General features: G+C 40.3%; 1 protein-coding gene across 4 annotated transcripts in view; it reads left to right on the top strand.

Moving 5' to 3' along the window:
- The window catches only part of opa1 (OPA1 mitochondrial dynamin like GTPase), a 38810-nt gene extending 17600 nt beyond the window's left edge, over positions 1-21210 (top strand). For all 4 annotated transcript variants that reach the window (XM_084547772.1, XM_084547774.1, XM_084547773.1 and 1 more), the window contains 2 exons: positions 19514-19587; positions 19710-21210. In XM_084547772.1, the coding sequence (XP_084403898.1) occupies positions 19514-19578 (65 nt within the window). In that variant the 3' untranslated portion in view covers positions 19579-19587; positions 19710-21210. The remainder of the gene's footprint in view (positions 1-19513; positions 19588-19709) is intronic.
- The last annotated feature ends 1288 nt before the right edge of the window (positions 21211-22498 follow it).

The raw sequence follows: 22498 nt of genomic DNA on the forward strand, positions 1-22498 counted from the left end.
TTAGCTCCTTTATCCTGTTGCCGATCCAACGTCTTTGTCCGATATTTTCATGACTAAACAGGGATTAAGTCAGACCCTTGTCTATGTGCAACACATTGTATACATTTTTGGAAAGCTTAATTTCTTGAGATTAGAATGATGACATATTGTGATCTGCAATATTTTGGGAGGCTTTAATTGGCACATGGGATAGAAGGCAGTGATGCTCTCTGTTAACTCTGCTGATTAGATACAACACAATTTAAAGATTGCCTATATCCTAAAAGACAACCCGAGATTTGTGCTTCTTTCTTTCTTTCGAACCCCCCATCTTACATACTTACACATGTCAGGGCGTTTCAATTGTTTTTTGTGCAGTAATAATTCATGTTATTATGACACCACTCCAGCACAGTGGCGTGGTTGTTAGCACTGATCTCTTTGGGTACTCCGGCTTCCTCCCACCGTCCAAAGACATGCTGGTTAGGTTCATTGGTAATTCTAAAGTGGCCATAGCTGTGCATGTGAGTGTGAATGGTTGTCCGTCTCTCTGTGTTAGCCCTGCGATAGACTGGCAGCCTGTCCAGGGTGTACCCCGCCTCCCGCCCGATGACAGCTGGGATAGGCTCCAGCGGCCCGTGGCCCTTCACAGGACAAGCGGTTACAGAAGATGAATGAATGAATGAATGAATGAATGACACCACTCCTTGATTTTACCACAGGGCATTTATCTGAAATTCGTAAAATGTGTTTAATGACTTCAATTAGAAAAATGCCAAAAAACTCTTAGGTGTTCCCGCCAATGTTTTAAAAACTTTCAATAACAAAGTTTTGACACCTACTTTCAAAAAACGTTTGTGCAAAAGTTATATTTAAGTTACATTAGTGTTGATCACTTTTTAAGCTTGTGAGTCATAGGCTGGAAAATCCTTGTTTGCAGAGGTCACGAACCAGACTCAAAACACATGGTTTTACAAATGAATGTTTCTGTGCTCCTCATTTGTTGTGTGCATGTGTGGGATGTGGCGTGATGCCTATGAGTCAGAGCACCAACTTTGCTCTGGTCTCAGTTTGAGCCTGGAGTTAATGGTAACCAGAGATGGATGGAAAGGATTTCTTTGCTTTTGGCCTTACTTTGTTCAGAGAGACGCGCATGCCACAAACTACCGCTCTAGTTGTTGAGTATTAGTCATGTCCAGACCTGTGTACATATTGTCTGGTGTTTCCATCTTTTTTTGATTTACCCGCAATGAAAGGATTTAGCCGCACAGGCTGCTGAGCAGTACCCTCAGATAATAGTTGTTGTCATACAATTTTTTTGGCTAAGTTTTCACTAATGGTAGGATTTAAAGTAGGATTCAAAGTAGAAACACTGGAGAGCCCCCCACCCCATGATCTCTGGAAGACCTGTGTGAACTTGTGCTGTTGCTTAACTGTGAATGTGAACTTATAGCAAAATAGATTCAGCATTAGTACAGGAATTCCTCTAGTTTTTAACAGGAGACAGTTTGTACTGTTTGTATAGGGTCCTATAAAGCTTCTAATGTTTACCGGTCTGCTTTTTTACGGATTCTAATTAAAAGTTGGTATAATGAGGTGTCTCCAGTTTTGGTCTCATTCACCAAAGCTCTGCTTGCTAAGCCAAGTTCACAAAGTGGCATACAAGGTTTGATGCCATTTCAGAAATCTGTATACTACACTCATAATAATAACTTATGTTTTCAAAGAAGCTCACCCTGACAAGCATAATTTACACACAAAGTACCTAACCCCAAGGTAGAATTTGCACTTGCATACCACGATTCACTCATTTACACCAAGAAGTATTTCTCAGTTTATGTTAAATGTGCGCGTCATGTTACCATATCGCACTTGATTAAGTTGCCTTTTGGATCCAATTACGCAAATCAGATTTTATCTGAGATCAGAGAAACTTTCTACTTTTCACAGTAAAATTTTAAAACTTTTAGTTTCAGACTCAACAATACAGTAAATCATCCTGTGAAGGTGAAATATCCAAAATAATTACCAATGACCAAAACACATTTTTGAATGAATGTAAATTTATTTATTTATTTATTTTTTATCTTACAAATATCTATCTACATTTCTATATTGTGATTCATTTTGTGGTGACTCCCCTTCTCCGTAGTAATTTTATTCTGCTGTCTTTTCTCTGCTGCTTGATATTCTTGGCTTTTATGTTATATATTTTATATTCAGGGTCTAATTAATTAATGTTTCTCAGCCCCCATGCAATTAAATATTATAGCCTTTAAGAGTATTCTGCTATATTAACACACAACACATATACACAACAACGCCCTGGATAACTGAACAAATCCGCAATCACATAAGAGAATGCAGAAAAACCCAGGTGGAAGAAATCTTGTCTGATTGTTCATTTAAATATTCAATTTAATATCATAAAAGATCATTTTACTTCTCTAATTTAATCTCACCCCATCGTGACATGTTTTATTTGAAACGGTTGATATGTTTTTATCTTATTTTACTGAATTCCATACAAAGGTTTATCGATCCAAGCTCTATGTACTCTATAGGGATCCAACATCCCCAGCATTCACTTTTAACGAGTTTTACCCCATCACGACTGTTGAACTTTTAGAAACGGTATCACATATGAGAGTGACATCCAGCCTTCTTGATGTGATAACCCCAACGTTTTTATATAAAGTAAAAAAAAAAAATGAACTGTGTGTGAACCCATTTCTTAAAAAAAGAAAAAAAAAAAAAAAAACAGGGCTGGATCCCTTGCAACCTCAAAACTATAGACCCATTAGCAAGCTGCCTTTCATTTAATGAAAAAATCTAGAAAAAAATGTGTCCAAGCAGTCCGTATGTGTGCTTGAAACTAACTCAGCATTTGAAAAATTTCAGTCTGGTTTCAGGAAGCACCACAGGACAGAGACTGCTTTGCTTATGGTCACAAATGATCTTTAAATGACAGCTAACAATGGCTTGAGCTCAATCCTGGTACTCCTAGACCTGAGCTCTGCCTTTGATACGATTGATCATGGCATTCTCTTAAACAGAGATACTGGGTGGGAATATCAGGGACAGCCCTAGACTAGTTCACATCATACTTGTCAGAAAGGTTTTTATGTTGCTTTAAATAATTCGAAATCATCTGTCTGTAATGTGATGTATGTTCTCCCTGTGTCTGTGTGGGTTCTCCCTGTGTCTGCGTGGGTTCTCTCCGGGTACTCTGGCTTCCTCCCACCGTCCAAAGACATGCTCATTAGGTGATTCCAAATTGGCCGTACTGTTTTCATTTCCTATGCAGTTTCCTGTGGCACTATCCCAGAGGAGAGGAGCGAACACAGAGTCCTCTCTCCATTCCTTACACTGTCAGGAATGCCCAGACCTGCCTGGCCTTGCAAATTCTATATGCAAGTCAATCCCAAACTTTTCTTAACAGGCTTGACTTTCCCACTTCCCACATACAAAGACTCCCCTCACTAATAGATGTGGGAATGTGGTTGGAATCTGTCACGGGATCCTGCAAATCCCAGTAGAACCACACCTGTGAATTTTTACTCTCATGGGCTCACAGGGTCCAAGCACGGGAACCTAGTAACTTTGCAGACTCAGTTTTTCTATTTGTTTATTTGTATCAATTTTATTATTTGTGCCACAGAGTAAGCTTCGGGGTTTGTATCCGCACCACTAAAAGCAGCCAGGAGTTGGGGTTTACACATTTTATAATGTGTAACAGTTGTTAAAATTAAATGTTTTAAATGTTAAAAGCATCTAATGCCGTGAGTCTTTTCAGTTCTTCTTCCTCCCTGTACTCACGATTCTACTGTAATTTCATAGAATGGCCCACAAAAATTCAGATGACAGTTATAATGACTAATTTTATCCCTCTTAATTGCAATATTGCCATATTCTTGAAATATACCACTCAGCATGCCCAAATGCAAATTAGCTGGAATTTTATGGTGATGTCAGATTTTTCTTTTCGACCAAGAAAATGTGTCTGCAACTCTTTTAGCTTTGTCAGTCTGTCAGGTTGAGTTAGTGGGTGAGTAGAGGATCTGGCTCATTAGCTGTCTTGACACGGGGCTTTCTGTGTAATGCAGCCCAGACCCAAGTATGTGGGCGTGGGTATGTGGATCCATCAGTCTAGATTGAACTTCATGGCTGATGGGCAGACTTGGTGACATGCCTTGAAGCACGAACTGAGCGAGCTTATTTCAGCTGGTTATTTCAACAGCTTAGCTGGTTTTATTTCAACCATAAAGTTCGCACTGGCAGTTTTCTGTGAAAAAGGGTCAGATTTGTGGCGCTCCTTAACTAGATTTTAGAGTGTTGGTGCAGGTTTTAGCTTTAGTGATTCTTGATTAGCCTTCCCAGTGAGGTATCGGAATTCCATGCTTAACCACTGTGGCCTGACTCCAGATAAGGGTGGGGGAGAATACAATAATTACTGCATTCAGTGAATTCTGTCTTTTGAAGAAGGACATTTCAGCTATTAGCAGTCTTTAGTAGTCTTTAGTAGTCTTTCAGTCACACCAACCTTTCACCACAGTTATTTTTATTGAAAATAAAAGTGCAATTATTGAAATAACGACTACATCTTTGTAGTCGTGCAGGACTCTACAGAAAAACAGATTTTACTCAATGCATTATGAAATCATCTTTCTTTAGAGATGGTGCTCCCACTTCGTTCTTCAGACCTTTTTAAGACAGCAGGTCATGTTGCCTCAGGCCCACACTGTGGCCTGAACCACAGGTCACCAAACTAATTCCACAGGCTACTTGATCCAAATAGCTTCTGTTTAACTGATCCTGTCCTCCCGTTCTTTCCCTTGACAGAAGGAAAGAAAAAGAATGAGAATTCTGAGAGGAGAGCCCACCTTCACCTGACAACCTCTCCTAGAAGTAGAGAAGGGAAGAGAGGAGGGAAAAGAGGATGGTAGACAGGAGAAAGGATAAACACACTTAACAAAGGCAGAAATGTTCTCTCAGGGGCAGTCAGCTGTTAAGCCCTATTTGCCCCTACACGCATTCAGGCCCCGCATTGCTCAGGTTACAAATACAGGTCAGGTGCGTGCGTCAGTGAGTGCGTGAAAGCACCGTTAATGAATAGTACAGTGTACACTTCAAGGCGCTGTGTGTGTTTGTCAGCGTGTGCCAGACCAGCTGTATGGCACAGTGCCGTCTCTGGAGCTAAGCCCAGGCCTAATGTGCAAGCACAGGCCTCTTAGGAGACCACTGGGCTGTCGCTTGGCTGCTTCATTGGCCCTCATAGAAACTGTGCTTTGTGTGTGTGTGTGTTGTACTGGAAAAAGTACTGTGGTACTTGGTTTGAGAAAGTGCAGTATACCAGAGTGTTTCCAGAAACACTGCCGTTTTATGAAGTGTTGATTATCATCGATAATATTGTTACACTTTACACTCATCAACAAAAATCAGCACAGCACTTTTTTGATGTGTCAGCAAATAAGCCTTTCGCTTTGCGTACAGTGTTTGCAAAATGCTGTGTAAATAATGGCAGCCGGAACAGTTCTTTTTTTTCTACCTTCACTCCTCCTCTTCCTCTGTGACATGACACGGAGTTCATGTCGGGAGGTATCAGTTTCCAGTTGTACAGTCAGTGCACTGGCAACAGCACCTGAATACACACACACAAATACACATTTGTACTGTTTGTGAGCATCCTCATTGATATAATACAGTCCTTAGCGATCACCCAATCTCAAAAACTCATATAAGTCCTCCCAAGGACAGGACTGACTTTAAACCTCAATCAGGGGAAGACCATAATGGAGTATATACATTACAGTATATCTTGATTTCTTCAAAGGTCTAGTTGCGTGTTCAGAAAAATAAACCTCTTATTCCCATGATTTCACAAAAGCTATCTTTTATAAATCAGTCTGTCAATACAATATTTGTTTGTAGAACCCATTGCCAAGATATTTATATTCTCTAATTCTGGTCACATATAACATGGATGTCTATGTCTTATGTCTCATGTCTTATTGGAATATACAGTATATATTTACCTTAAAGGTTAACAAGTGCGACTCACAGTGACTGTTTCTGAATGTTTAACTGAGTGCACAATACAATTAGTTTCCACCACTCAGAGATGTGTTTGTCAGTATATTTAGACTATTTTCTCTTTTATTTTTATCAGTTTCTTTTTTAGTTTGGGTCCCTGTTGACAAGGCTTGATTCTCATAAACTTAAAGTTGATCATTCTTATGTGTATTTTTGGACACCAAAAACAAGAACATTCGTATCACACTTAGGTTGCTGGAAAGATCCAGATGAACACCTGGCTGCCGCACAACCTTTTACAATTAGTTCATCGTCTTTACTGGAGGCTTGTTGGCACTCATGAATGCAACAATGTGGGGAAAATTATGGATCTCATCTTTTGTGTGGGGAGGTTATTTGAGGGTTAAGGAATGAAAAGTGTCAACAGAAGGTGCTCTGAAAACGGTGATAATGTGTGAAGTGTTTGCACGTTCGCACATGCAGTCACTTTCTCCTTTTTCTCGCGTGGAAGCAGAATACAATAAAGGCTCTGGTTGTCTGGGCTTGCTCACCGGAATGCCCTCTCAGCCTCACGCTCACTTTGTTTCCTTTCATCTCCTCCCCCTCGTCCTCCTTTGAGCGGCTTCCTCCACAGTGATTAGTGAGGGCTCAATGAGAAGTGATCTCTGTTCTCCTTTGCTGTAAGGGATGACGTATCTTCTTAAAGTGTCGTGTGCATGATGAGAAAGTAGCAGAGAGAGTCGGTATGCTATTGCTCGTGCACACCCTTCAGCTAGTTCACAATTTCTTTGTGGCTTTAAGGGCATATCTTGAGTAGGCATTAGTTTTGTTACTCTCTTGACAATCTTCGTTGTCTTGAATAAATCTTTGAAATAGACTGTACAAACAAAACATCATAGAATCTGTCTAACTCGTCATTTTCTTCAACTAGCTACTTATGCTCTTTTTCTTTACCTCCCTCTTATTTTCCACCTTTGTTGCTTTTGTCTGTAACCTTGTCATCACCACTCTTTCTTCCGTAATCTACATTGTCTCTTAACTAAACCTACACTTAGGTTACCGGTGTGGTTCTGTAAACTGAAAAGCTTCGTCATGTTACAATATAAGTTTATTTTTTCCCACAGAGGAGGAAACCGCAGGTTGCAGTGTTGCTGCCAAATGATATGTTTTCTTCTTGGGAGTGTCAGGTACACTAACAGTAGGTCCTGAGTTGTCATAACACTGGCAAATAAAAGGCAGTTCTTTCTGCATTTCATCGCATTTTGTTGTGGGAAAGCGAATGAATGGACTTACTGCTTTCTTACTTACTGCTGGATATCCCAAAGTATCAGTAAATGTTGTAAATATTTTATATTATGACGACTCTTTTTGTACTGTGTCAACTTTTTAGTGAAGAAGATAATTAACAGAGCATGAACGACATTTTGTCATCATGTTTGGGTTACTGCAGAAGGCTTCCTTCCTCTAGTATTAATGATTTCCTTTTGCTTTTGTTTTGATGCTGTCCGTATACATATCATGCAGGTTCTTTTAAGAATTTACCGTATTCTGCATTTACTCCCTCTTGACCTTTTGTCAGCTGCTTCTTTATACCTTCTTTTTGTGATACTGAGCTTTATATTTTTGGACTCATAATTCATGAGTCTGTCCTTCACCTTTGCTTAATTCCACTTGTTCCTTCTCCTCTCTCTGTCAAACTTCCAACCAGCTAGTTGCCACCATTTACAGAAATCATGACCTGCTCCTCTTTCCATATTCCCATCATCCGTCTCTTTCCTTTTATTCCTCCTTGACTTCTCACTCCCTCCCTGTACATCCATCCTTCCACTCACGTCAAAAACCAGGAATGCCTTCCTTTTGCACAGGTATTGTACACAAATAGGCAACTATCCAGCCTTTGATTGACAAGATCTTGATAGTACAGCTGTTGATCATTAGGCACTATCAGTTGTTGAAACAGGCTTAGTTTAAACTCAGTATATTAGCTCAGTTTGAACTGTACAGTAATAGATCTGTGGGGCTTAAACATTCATTTAAACACAACAGCAATCATTTAATGTGTGTGTTGTGTGTTTTAGATTCCAACCAATCAAGAGGTGATGATGGAAGTGGTGTTAAAGAAATAAAACTTAGAAGGAGATTGGGAGGCCATCTTTCATCCTCTTCAGGCACATACAGAGTGTTAAGTGTGGGAAAATAGGAAAGACAAAGATGTGGAGTGATGGGATGGGAAAGCTTCTGTTCACGTTTCCAGCACAGTTTGACCACCAGGGGCCAATTCCCACTGAACGTCCTGTCATGGGCTCACACAAATATCAGGTGCTGGTTAAAATGAGGTAATGGGAAAAACATCTCTCTCTCTCTCTCTCTCTCTCTCTCTCTCTCTCTCTCTCTCTCTCTCTCTCTCTCTCTCTCTCTCTCTCTCTCTCTCTCTCTCTCTCTCTCTCTCTCTCTCTCTCTTTGAGAACACACACACACACACACACACACACACACCAGTTGCATTTGTGAGTGTTGGATGTAAAGAAAAATATAATACTGAAATGTAGTAATATTCATCCGATCCTATGTCACCTTTTGAGGAAATATTGCACCAGCTGTCCAGTAAGTTCAGCCTGTGTGGGCTTGTATGTGCCTTTTCTAGTGACTCAAAGGAATTCCAGGTGCATTTGCTGCCTTCTCAGTCTCATATGTATATAAAGATGTGTGGTGTCCCAAGCAGCTTGGAACACGCATTCGCCTTAGGGCAGGTTGAGGGGCCTGTCTTTTCTCTCTTTCCTCCATGTTTGATTGTCTTGTTTGAGGTTTTTGCCATATTGAGAACAAACTGAGCTAAGTGGAGTTATCAACAGGTAGTCCTGTAGTAATGTTTACTGGCATGTCCTTACTGTGAAGTTCCATCAACAGTTGACCTTTTCCACACACCTGTGGCTGATTCAGTAGAGCGAAGTTTTTCTGAGGGACTATGACAACATCTCAGTTTAAACCAGACTTGTCAGCCCCACATCCTCAAGCCCAAGAGGCCTCTCAAGATTGATTGCCACTTAGTCTCAGTACAGTTATTCATCTGAGTGCAAAAGGTGAGTCAGGCCTCTGACTTGTTGTGATTTACACAAAGCATGAGAAGACTTACTGTCATTATGTTTTAAAGAATGGGAAGTGATGGTGACTGTTCACTGACATTTTTGGATGATCAGTTCCAGGTAGTCTGTGTTTCTTTTCTGTTGCATGTTTCAGTTAAACCCATCTGACTGAGAGCTGTGTCTTCCAAATTTTGTCACCACTGTCCTCATCTTTACAACCTCCTGCACTAAAATCTTGATATCCTACCCTTCAAATGCACAACCAATGCTTGACAATAAAACCTGCATCACATGGCACAGCTATCACCTGGCTGTTTTCACAGGCTTCTTTCTCTGCATTTTGCTATTTTGTTTAGTCTGCCCCCTGGCTTACCTTAGGCTTTCAAGCTTTGACCCATTTAGACCTAAGTATCACTATCCCCAGGTTAAGCTGCTCTCTCCACGGTATCTGTTTTCTAAATAAGAGTCCTGAGTTCAAGCGTTGATTCATTGGTCTGTCACTGACATGGCGTTTGGGCCGTCGACATTCCTGCTCTCCCTGCGTCCATGTCTCCCTAGTGGGCTAGTTTTTATAGCGTGACAATTCAGATTTGGTGACAAATCAAGCAGCATGCAGAGGAAAAAGAATTTTCTGCTTGTTACATTAAGAGATCAGCTTTCACAGAAGGAAACAGCAAAGCATTTAAACGTTTACTGTCCCCACCTACACTTTGACCTTGGCAGTTGTGCGATATAAAAAGTTTCTCTATGAATGATCACCCCTTTGGACAGGAACCAAGCCCCTCACCACAGGCTCTCCAGTGACCATGCTGTGAACTGCTGCTCTCTTGTTGGTAGTACATTTCAGAGCAGCATGTTAAAGAAGCTTCAACCTTGGCACCAAACTTCATGCTTTGAAATCTTCCTGTTGCCACTTCTACATAACAGCCACCCTCTCTTTACGGTTCCCTCCCTTTCACATCCGGTGAAGAAGAGTGGCCATCTCCCTGAGGAAGGAGATTTATTTTTTTTTTTTTTGTGGTGCAGGTCTCCCCGTATTTTCCCTCTCATGTTTTCTCTCCTCTGTTCTCTCTCTCTTCTGTGTTGGCTACTTGTCCAGCAGGGCCACACAGTCTAATTACAGGTCAATTAAAGGCTTTCTGGCTCAGTCCTCCTTCTACCAGTGCTTCGGCCATAGCAGGCTTAGGGGACTCTACAGAGTGCGAGTGAATGAGATATCATTTCATGTGGAGATCAGCCGAGAGAAGGCCTTGAAAGAGAGGATTTGGGGAAAAGGCTCCCCTCTCTTTCTTCAGTCTGCCAGGGTCTCTCCACCCTTGGCAACTTACACACCACCAAGCATCTTAAAGAAGGGGCCTCTGGGAGAGAGGCCAGAGGATTATGGGAATATTCATGACCAGATAAAGGGGTGAGCGGTTGAATGACTGTGTTTTGGGGCTCATCTCTTTGGTAAACAGGAGCCTAAATGGAGTTTTAGGTCGCTATTCCCACTGCTCACTGAGGAACAAGCAATGGTGACTCTGTCCACTGTTTTTTGTAGCATTTCCACAGGACAGAGAAAAGAAAGCTTAGTTGTGGCCTTTTCTTCCTCTTACTGCTGTCTTTTGGTAGCAAACAGATGGTGCTGGGTGAACTAAATATCTGTTTCTCACAGTTTTTATCCACAGAATATTGGCATTTCTGAAATATGTGGTTCACATTCACCCATGGCCTCCTGGGCCCCTGAAAGCTGCTGAGGGCTCATTTTAAAGTCATTAAGCATCTCGCTGTAACGGAATAGTTGATGGGTTGTTTTTGTGTTCTGATCTATATACAAAATGTCATGATGGGTATTTAATGTACATGTAATTAGGCACAGGTGAAAGCTAAAGTGGAATTTTTATCAGGGATAATGGCTGGTACTTTAAACCTATCCTACCATTATATTTTCTTGTCTTCTACACATCTGAAACTCTTAATTACTCAAACAAGCTTATTACAGCTGATATATACTTAAATGTATTCACTGAAATAATACTACACAAATGGCTCACAGTTATGCTCTGTTAGACCAGGTACAAAAGGAGCTCATACATATTTGTAGTTATATACAGAACAGTTGGTTTGGCGTATGTCTGAAGTTTCCCGGTTAACCATCATGGTATATCCTAAAAATGCTAAAGCAAGGGCAACTGGACTTGTAGACTTTCTTGAAACTTGACTTGACCTTCACCACTCATTCATGTAGCTTCTTCAGTTCTAGATGCTTTTGTATAATGCTTTCTTGTTTTGGGGCCATTTGAACTTTCCACCCAGAACTTTTTGAAAGTGATATAACTTGTCAGCTATTGGATGCTAGTAGTCTTAGCCTTTCAAGCAATGCAGACAATGTGATTTTTATTCATTTTTCAACTAATCTTTTTATACAGTCACATAAAATGGGTGCTGATCTTATGGTACGTCATAGGCTTTACTGTTGTGAGCATTAATACTTGTACATGTTTTTCTCGGTGGCAATGCAGAAAAGAGAGAGGATGTCAGAGGATATGGTGTGTATGACAACTAAACTGAGTGAGACAGACATAGGGTGGGTTTTCTGTGCTTGTCTGTTTGATAAGAGATATGGACAAGGAAACACTTTCTGGACCCATTACGATTTGAATTGATTTGATAATTTTTATTTTGACCATGTTAGTGAAAATAAAGAAAATCAAATCAAATCTACAAAATAGACAATTAAAAAAAATAAAAAACAAATGGTTCCACAGGCAAGTTTTTGCAAGTTGATCTACATGCTCAAAAAGGGAGTAGGAAGAAGTAAACACTTATATGGTCCTACCCCCTTGCTAACTGACTGAATGTCAAAAGTGATAAGGCTAATGACATCTACAAAGAGAAGAGTAACAGCAGCAGCAATAATAACCACAACAACAACAGTTATGGAATTCCAAAAAAACAGATGACTGGTGAATGTTAAGTCTCTTCCTTGATGTATTAGTGAAAATAAACTGTTTATACTCGTATTTGAAGTTATTCATGCTTGGACATTGTTTAAGATCTGTATTAAGACTGTTCCAGAGTTTTACCCCAGTAACTGATATAGAGAACCTTTTCTTTGTTGTGCAAATTCTTTGAGTTTTAAAGTTTCATTTTCCCCTTAAGTTGTTCCGTCCCTCTCTTTCCTGATACATTTTCTGTATGTTGTATGACAATAGGTTGTTTCTTGCTTTGTACATGAATACTGCAGATTGAAGTTGCACAATGTCATGAAGCTTAAGTTTCTGTCTGTATCCGGCTGGCCTTAGGCAGATGGGTCCCTCCATATGAGCTGGGTTCTGTTCAAGGTTTCTTCCTGTTAAAAGAGAGTTTTTCCTTGCCACCGTCACCTTCAGGCTTGCTCTGGGGGTTTCCGGCCAGGTTTCAGACCGGATGTTGTAAAGCGCCTTGAGACGATTTGTATTGTTATTGACGCTATATAAATAAAATTGAAAAGTTTAATTGAAAAGTTGTTAGGATTTTATGAATAAGGGATTGGTGTGTTCGAAAAGTGGCGTTGGGAATTGTTCTGATGGCTCTTTTCTGTAGCATAAACAATGGCTGTAAAGAACAGGTGTTACCCCAAACCTCTATGCGGTAGATTAAATATGGTAATATTAGTGAACAGAATGTGATATGTAGTGACCTGTAATTCAAAAAGTGCTTTGCTGTGTGGATATGACAAAAATACTTTTTGACAGTATAAATATGAGCCTTTGGCGTCTATCGTTAGCCCTAGAAATTTAGTTTCATGAACCCGTTCTATGTTAACACCCTCTATGTGCACCCATGCTTGATTTTTAAGTCTATTGTTACAAAATACCATGAATTTTGTTTCGCTCAAGTTGAGTGAGAGCTTATTGATGTCAAACCAAATTTTTATTTTGCCAAGTTCTGATGTGCTTTTGTCCAAAAGCTGCTGTAAATTGCAGTAGTTGTGATGTATTGCATATCATTAATGTATAGGATGAATAGTTTTGGGCCAAGCACTGATGCTTGAGGAACTCCACAGACAGGAATCTCCCAACTTCATAAACATGTTTTCTGTTTTTTAAAAAACTTCTGACCCACTCAGATGCTGCTCCCCTGATTCCATAGTGTTCCAGTTTATTGATTAAGATTTCATGGTTTATGGTGTCAAATGCTTTTTTGAGGATCTATATATGGACACTCCTACTGCATATTTCTTGTTATCTATGACATTTGAGATTTCCTCATTGAGTTCTGCCAGAGCAACAGAGGTTGACCAGTTAGACCTGAATCTGTACTGGCTGTCAGAGTGCAGTTTGTATTTGTCTATGAAATCATCTAAGCTGTTATTAAATACTTTTTCTAGGACTTTTGAGAATTGTGGGAGAAGAGAAATCAGTTTGTAGTTTGTGAAGTTGTGTTTATCTCCAGTTTTGTACAACGGTATGACTTTTGTTATTTTCATGCTATTGGGATTGGCTAGTCTGGAAAGACAGATTGAAAATGTAGTTTACATTTGGATATCACATTTATTACCGTTTTGATTAATTTGGCATCAATATCATTATGATCAGTGGATAATTTGTTTTTACATTTCTTAATGTCTATAATTTCTTTCCCCTCAACCGGTTTGATATACATTGAATTATGTCAATAAGAGTTTCAGTTAAGTTGGTCGCTGTTACTGGAGCTTAAAAATATGTTTAACTAGGTTAGGGTCAACATGCACAAAAAAAAAATATATATATATATTAATTTGTTTACTACATCTTCCATATTATTGATCTCTTTATCACTATCAATGAACTGTTTCGGGTAGTTACACTGACTTGAGCCATTTATAATAATGCTATTTAATATATTCCATAGTTGCTTAATGTTGTTCTTATTCCTATCTAGTAAACTGTTATAATATTCCTTCTTACAAATTCTCATGATGTTGGTTAATTTGTTCTTGTATTTCTTGTACTTTTGTTCTGCTTCTGTTGATCTGTATTTAATGAATTTTTTCTCTGGGTCAGTGTTCATTTCAGTGTCATGCAGCTGGTGTTCTGTGTATTGAAAAGTATTTAACTCCAGGTGATCAAGTTCATCAAACCTTTGTAAAATGATTTGCTGCGGGATGAGTGTGGCTGTATTAATGGACATGTGCGAGTTGATGTCTCCTCATACCTGTTGGTGGATGTATGACTTCATTGTTTTGGTGTGCTGGTGCAGGTGCATGGATGAACAATTAGTTTGTCATGGCTTCTAGTCTTGAGTTAGTGGAGTCCATGATTTTGACAAAGCTTTTGAAGTTATCCTGCTGTTGTTGCATAAGTGCTGTGACCATGTCTTTTTGTTGTGATAACAACTTCGTTACCTGAGCGAGAGAGGTATTCGTCATCTGGTTTAACCTCCAATTTTCCCTTTGGTGGCATTATTTTTAATCCACAGACGGGTATAGAGCAGTGACTGCACTGGAATCAGCTGCTTCAGAACCTCCATAGAGCAGTGTGTTAGCAGATGGCTAATTAGCTACCAGAGCTGGTTGGGTGCTAGTGCTTCAAACGTTCAAAGTTGAGCACCTCAAACTTTCGAAGTTAAAGTTTCGAAGTTAAGCGATGTGTTACACCTCAAGTTTCACGTCATCACAGAGAATGCATTCACAACAGTCCCCTTGAATACGGCTCCTCATTCAGCTCCTCCAAAACCAGCAACATCTCCTCCAAAGCCAGCAAAACAGTTGTTGCAGTCTGCATCACTGCACGTGTAGTAAGCGTCATACCCGCAGTTGTATATTAAAAGCAGAAGTATTAATCAAGCTTAAACTAGAAGGTAAGAATTTTGGCCAATGTATAATTTTACAGATTTTTACATGTTTACAGTTTCTGCATCACTTTTGTTTCTCTGCTGCACTGAAAGCATACAGCCGTACATACAGAACAGTCAATTATGTTTAGCTTGTTAGGGCAAAGTGTTTAGTAATCTATAGCTGTACACCCCTATTATGCACAAATAACACCTGGATAACAATTCACTTGAATTGATAGGAGCTCCCCAGGACAGCCATCGGTTTGAACTGTGCTCAAATAAAGCTGGACCAGTGAGGGTACGTTCACACTAAGCGTCTTTTTTGCAGCTGCCGGCGTCTGTTTTACATTATAACCCTATGGAGTAGACCGTTTTTTCAAAAAAGTTGCCGGCTTCTTTTAAAACGCGACTGCAACCGTCTTTTTTCTGCAGCTCGAAGTTGAGAAATGTTCAACTTCTAGCGGAAAAACGCCATACGTCATGCTGTCTTTTTTTACAGCTGACCAATCACAAGCGTTTTAATGAGACCTGTGGTTACCCATGACAACGAGAAAAAATGGAGACAGTGCCGGTCGAGAGACTCGTCGTTTTAGTGTCAGAAAGCAACGAATTATTTGACATGACATCTAAATTATACCATAGTCTGAAATACTCCACAAACCGACCACTACTCAAACGGAGGTCACGCACTAAATGATGGTATGTACCATACTGCCCTCTTTCCCGTATTATGTCATCTACCCATATACGTTTAGGAGGATAAACGTTTTCCTCCTCGTCAAACAAAGCAATAGCTAACGCCAATTTTCTCTTCCGCGACATTTTGTATCCGTTGTACTTTGTATCCACTTTATCCGCGACGTAACGTTGCTTTAAATCGCAAAAGACGCTTCCGGCAAAAAAAGACGCTTCCGGCTGCTTTTTGGAAAAACGCTGGCAGATTTTTTTTTTAAGTGAAAAAAACGGTCTGCACAACTTCTTTTGTCAAAAAAAGACGCTACGTGTGAACGTACCCTGATTGGTTTTCAATTTCCTCAACAGCAGGTGTTGAAGAAGGGTGATTTTGACCCTTCCATTGTAAGCTTTCCCAGCCAAGTTAGGAAATCAAACCAGTGTCTTTTGCTTTACTCCAGCCCTCTTATCTAACCTCTAAACAACTGATGCCCTCAGTGATCTAACAGAGCTCAGCACCTCTGCCCGGCAGTTGGCAGGATCCTAAATACCCTGCCACCAGTCGCCGCCTGGATTTAACTAAACAAATCGGTATGAGCCTCCTATTGGATAATTATTGCATGGGTGATTATTGTTATTTAACCCCTACTGATGTAATGAGTAGCTTCTTATTTATTTATTTTTAAACAACCATGTCGAGAGACACATCCCATGGTCGTGGAAAACACCATGGGATGGTTGAGAAGGGTCAAATTGGCATCCAACCAGCAGATGAAACATCTTTGCAGATTGCAGAAACTACTAAAATTAGGTTAAGAACTGTCCAACGCATTATTAAAAACCGGAAGGATAGTGGGGAACCGTTGTCTTCCAGGAAGAAATCCTGAAAAATTCCTGATCGTGATCGGCGATCACTTATACGTTTGGTGAAATCTAATGGAAGAAAAACAACAGTAGAACTCAGGGCTATGTTTTATAGGGACAGTAAGAGCATTTCCACACGTACAATGTGAAGGGAACTCAAGGGATTGGGACTGAACAGCTGTGTAGCCTTAAGAAAACGGTTAATCAGTGAGGCTAACTGGAAAAAAAGGCTTCAATTTGGTAGGGAGCATAAAGATTGGACTCTGGAGCAATGGAAGAAGGTCATGTGGTTTGATGAGTCCAGATTTACCCTTTTCCAGAGTGATGGGGGCATCAGGGTAAGAAGATAGGCAGATGAAGTGATGCACCCATCATGCCTAGTGCCTACTGTACAAGCCTGTGGGGGCAGTGCTATGATCTGGGGTTGCTGCAGTTGCTCAGGTCTAGGTTCAGCAACATTATGTGTCCAAAGAATGAGGTCAGCTGACTACCTGAGTATACTGAATGACCAGGTTATTCCATCAATGGATTTTTTCTTCCCTGATGGCACGGGCATATTCCAAGATGACAATGTCAATTCCTGGGGCTCAAATTGTTAAAGAGTGGTTCAGGGAGCATGAGACTTCATTTTCACACATGGATTGGCCAGCACAGAATCCAGACCTTAACCCCATTGAGAATCTTTGGGATGTACTGGAGAAGGCTTTGTGCAGTGGTCAGACTCTCCCATCATCAATACAAGATCTTGGTGGAAAATTAATGAAACACTGGATGGAAATAAATCATTGCAGAAGCTTATCAAAACAATGCCGTGGCAACTTTTTTTGTTTTTGGCCAGACAGTGTATTTGACCTGTGTAAAGCGAAGCAGCCTATATTTGAAAAGCTGAGGCTCCATTGGGCACCTTATCATCAGCCACATCTAAACCTAGTTGGAGGCTTTGAAGCTTGAGCCAGGGGATTTCCCGTGTTTTTGATTGTCTGACAGTCAGATTTCCCTCCTTTCCTCACACCAACCAAGCCCCCCCACGCCCCACCCTCCCGTGTGTCTTTTTTCGGGTCAGACAGATGTTGATAATCCTGCTCTGATTGGCTTGGATTGAGTTCAGGTATCCTGTGGTCAGGGCTCACAGCCTACGTAGCTGAACTCTTGTTAGCTGCCTTAAAGCCGTGCCCTGCGGTGGGCTGAGTGTCGGAATGGCGTACCGCAGGGTTATGTTTCATTCTGCTCCACACCTGCTGCAGTGACTTGTCAGTATGCCCCTTGACAGGTCCCTTTAATGCCTCCATTAGGTGTTATAATCTTCCCCTAACGCTCTGCCAGTTTGCCTGAGTGTGTTAACAAAGTATCAAAGGCTGGGGATTTTTTTTCCTGCCATCTGCCAGTGGTGAATGTGTAGGAAGGTGAAAAGAGGTGGAGGTGGCATGACTTCTGCTCTTGCTGGTTTTCAAGACACTGGAGCGGTTACGTCTGCGTGTCTTTCTCTGCAAAGCTTTTCTGGCTGTTTGTCAGTCTCCTTCATTTCTGCCTACCTGTGTGTGTTATATTTTTTGGTGGGTTATTCAGATCTTCTCAGCTTTGCCAGTGTTTCAGAGTGTAAGTGGGGTGGGCCTCCATCTATCAAGAAAAAGATACCTCTGCAGTCATGCTCCCATCAAAGGGGGGGCTGCGTATGATATTTAGTTTCACTCCAAATCACGCACACAGTTATCACCTTTGTGCTGACCTGAAATGGACACTTAGGACTGTGCTTCGCTGAGGTCCAGGCCACAATAATTTATCATCCTGAAAATGGACAAGTCTTTTAAAGCTCTGTTTTCAGTGGGCCTCCTCGTAGGAAAACAAATGACAATAGTTTGCCTATGGATCTCGTGTTGCTGATTGATCAAGATAGAGCAGTGCTGGTTTGTTCTTCAGAGCTGGTGTTTGAGTTTGTGCTTGGGGGAGATCCAGACAGATTAGTGAGGGTGACAGGGAAGCTAGAGAGCCAGCCAGGCCTAGAGGTACAGCTGGCATTGCAAGCCGTGGCTTCCTTTTCTCTGCTTGCACTACAGACTTCCTTCAGCCACTGTTTAATCAGAGATTAAGGCTGCTTTAGATGGCTCGCTCATCTCGTGTGACATTACATGTCAGGTGGAAGGATTGCTCCTCTTATCCAGTCTCTGGACAATGGGAGTTTAATCATGAAAAGAAGTGAGTGAATGTTTTTACAGTAGACCCCCCCACCCCCCTTTCATGTGAAATGTTGTTATGGTGTCTCGTTCTGTCCATTAACAATGTGCCCAGGAGGTACATACTATAAAAAGGGAATGTAAGAGCTTTGATGTGGTCCGTGCTAAACTGGGAAAGGGTACATAAGGCTTCATTATTAGATGTGTGATGGAGGTCTGCCTTGAGGTTTGGCTGTCACTGTCAGACGGAACAGATCTGGTCTTTGGTGAAAATGTGAGGACATTTCCACCTCCAGAAATACAGGTTTAAGGAGCTGAATTATTTATACTAGTATCCATCCTGTTGTCACTTCCTTCCATACTTACTGCATCTTTTACTTTTTTGCTTAACCACAAAATGTCTAAATATAGTGGACGTCAAGATTCAGACTGAAAAAAACTTGTTTCTATGCAAGAAATCAGAAGTTTAGGACTTCAACTAACAACTACATCCGTTATCAATGAATCTGCCATTTATGATGAGTTTGTATGTAATATCAGAAGAAATCACACCACGATCCAACAAAGCAAAGGCCTTCAGTTTTCTGGGTGCAACCAATGATCTTTAATATTGATATATATACTGATTACTTTAATTAAATGTTTAATTGTTTAAGCTATGAAGTCTGAGATAATAACAAAAAGTACTCATTTCAGAGGCCAAACTGACATCTTCACATTTTTTTCGTTCACAATGATTTAAGTATAGAAATGTGGACTTCAGTACTAGAAAAATGATCAGACAACACTCAGCTCAGTTTCTTCTGTTTGTAAAGACAAAGACAAGCAGCTAATCATCATAACTGCAACAATTGAATTTTATCATTTTATTTAAATTAAACATTAAATAAATGGTTAAAATTGTTGCTAACTCGTTTTTTCTTTTTTCTGCAGAGAAAGTCCGTGAGATCCAGGAGAAACTTGAAGCCTTCATAGAAGCTCTTCACAAGGAGAAATAAGAGAACCAGGTATTTGTCTCGGACGAGTACATTTTACCAATTAACTAGATGGAAATTATCTTGTGTAGTGCAGCATAAAAAACTAAAGCATAAATTGTTGTTGTTATTTGTTTTCTTCCCATCCTTTACAGAGCGGTTGAAAGATTTGGAGAGAAGCAGAGAAATGCACTGAACAAAGAAAACTCAGTCGTGAAATGACTTCTCCCTATGCCACCTCCCCTTGGCCCTGCACAGCACTCACCTTATTTAACCACCCATGACTTGGCTTCCACTGATCGAGAGATGGACCTGAACAGAAAGATAAGATGGAGGAACAGTTTTCAGGCTTTCTCTTTAATTTTCCTTTTTCTCATGTTAATTTTCTTGGAGTCAAGAGGGCGATTTGAGCACAGAAACACAGTTGGATCAGAAGGAAAATACGAAGCTTGCACAGCGCTGTCCGCTTGTTTTCAATAAATGAGAAATGTGTACATGTTCATTTCCCTCTTAATTATTTTTTTTTTTTATTTTTTATTTTTTTTTTTTGTTGCGTATGTGTGATTGTACAAGTCTATACAAAAACACCACTGGCACTGGTACTGAGAGATTAAATAGCCTTGAATTTCATACCTTTATCTCGCCTGGCACTCCTAAAACATGCCAAGTTACCTGCCTGGTTAGACACAGAAATTGTCGCAAATTAGTTTAGAGTTCAAAAGATTGTTTTAGTTGTACTTATGATCAAAAGCACTTGAGTTATCCCTCCAAGATGTAACTGCATTCAGCATGTACTCTTAAAATAAGATGTCTCTATCTATTCAAAAATTGCAGGAATAAAAATTACCCCGTTCAATATTCGGCCCACCCCCACCCCCACAAAGCTTCCTGTTGTAACAACACAACCACCACTCATTGACAGAATTAACAGAATATCATCAACTCTCACAATGTTGGAGACAACACTTTTGTTTTCTTTCTTTTTTTCTTCTAATCGGGTTTATTTGACAAATATTACGTTTGTATATCTGCCAAATGCACAAAATGTCTCATGTTTGTGATGTTCCATCATTGTGTAATTTACATTTCAGCTGCATGTTGAACAACAGCCAGGTAATTATACGACTTATAAACTGTCATACTCTGTCTTAGGTAGAAAATGTAATTAAATACAGGCAGGGATTAAGCTGAAAATGTGTGCTTTTTACTCGCTGATTCTCCAACTAGTTGCTGTTCAGGGCCAGATGTTCCCACTTGATGCTCCCGATCTTTTCTTACCTTCAAGCCCTCCTGTCGCACATCCACTCTCTCAGCACCACCATCACCATTCTTACTCTGTCCATCACCCATGCAGACATAATTTTTCCCATCTTGAAAAAAACTGTCTAAAAGGGATTTAGGACACTGTTAATCCTAATCCTAATTATTCATTCATATGTGTATATGGGTACATGCCGTATATTCTGTACAGGTAAATGTAATGGGTAGTCACAGAGTCATGATCATGTATGTGCTGAGTAAGCCACTTGTGAAATAAAAAGATGGTGAGCTGGTTCAGAAACATATTTTATGTTGTAGAAAGTAATGTTTGCATGGTGAGCCCCATCAGATGTGCTTTATTTATTAAATCTGTGTTGAAAATAAAATTGACATAAATAAAAAAGACCTATTTCATGACGTCTCAGCTTGTCACATCAGCATTAATCAGATCTGTCTTACTAGTGGCGTCGTGTTTCCTGGAACCAAAGCCACCACTTTGGTTAAGAGTGAAACATTAAGTCAGATTGATTGAAAGTTTTGCACATTCTTTCCTCGTCCACCGTGTCAGGGACTCCAGCTCTGGCCCTACCACAGAGCCAGCCCTTCGTATAAGTTTGTCCAGCCGCAAGGTACCCTTCTTCTAAGTGCTGCCTCCCCAGCACACCACAGTGTAGAAGCGACACTGGCGATGCTTCTTCCGGCAGATGTTGAAGGACCTTAGCCTCTTGAGGAAATGGAGACGGCTCTGACCTTTCTTGTACACTGAGTCTATGTTAGCTGACCAGTCCAGTTTGTGATCCAGCTGTAGACCCAGGTACTTATAGGTCTGAACCACCTCTACACACTCCTCGTTGATGGTTACTGGCAGCAGGTGGGGTCACCAGCTTCTTGGTTTTGGTTGTGTTGAAGGCAGTTTGCTCTGCCTCATGAAAGAAAGGTGTTCTCCAGGTTCTTGTATCCTCCTCCTGTTCATCCCTGATACACCCCACAATTGCAATGTTGTCTGAGAACTTCTGCAAGTGGCATTGCTCCGAGTTGTGTTTGAAGTCTGAGGTGCACAAAGAGAATAGGACAGGGAAGAGCACAGTCACCTGTGGAGGTCCAGTGCTACTGACAATATTACTAGACTTGCAGTTCTTGTTGTTAAATGTTAGTTGTGTGACTATTTAAACAGGAATAGTTTGAAGAGTTTAAGATAAGATAGGACTTTATTCATTATATATAGATAAGATAAGACTTTATTTATTATATATTTATTTCCATCTCTATTTCTTGTACATTTGTTTGTTCATATGCTAATTCTTTTTTTTCTTTTTTCTTTTTTTTTTGAGGTATTCTTCAATGCATTTTGGGTCATCAAGGTTCCCCGTGGGGAAATTAGGGTGTTACAGCGGCAGGGAACTACAGTGCATACAAAAAAGATACAAAAAATAGAATAAGGCAGACAAGAGAAACCATATAAAAGGTAAATATGTTATGGCACAACAAATATTTACATGTTGCATCAGGTTTTCAGTGGCTAACCAGCAGCTGAATAATCCAACTTATGTAAATTGAGGGTTGAGGTGGTAAAGAGGTTATACGTATTGACATTCATGAATATCGTGAATAAAAACAGACTCCAATAGGAGTTGCACCAAGTATTGCACTAGAAAGACGTGAGATAATGACAGGTTGTATATAC

The sequence above is a fragment of the Chelon labrosus genome (assembly GCF_963514085.1).
Source record: "Chelon labrosus genome assembly, chromosome: 7".
In the NCBI taxonomy this organism is placed as follows: Eukaryota; Metazoa; Chordata; class Actinopteri; order Mugiliformes; family Mugilidae; genus Chelon; species Chelon labrosus.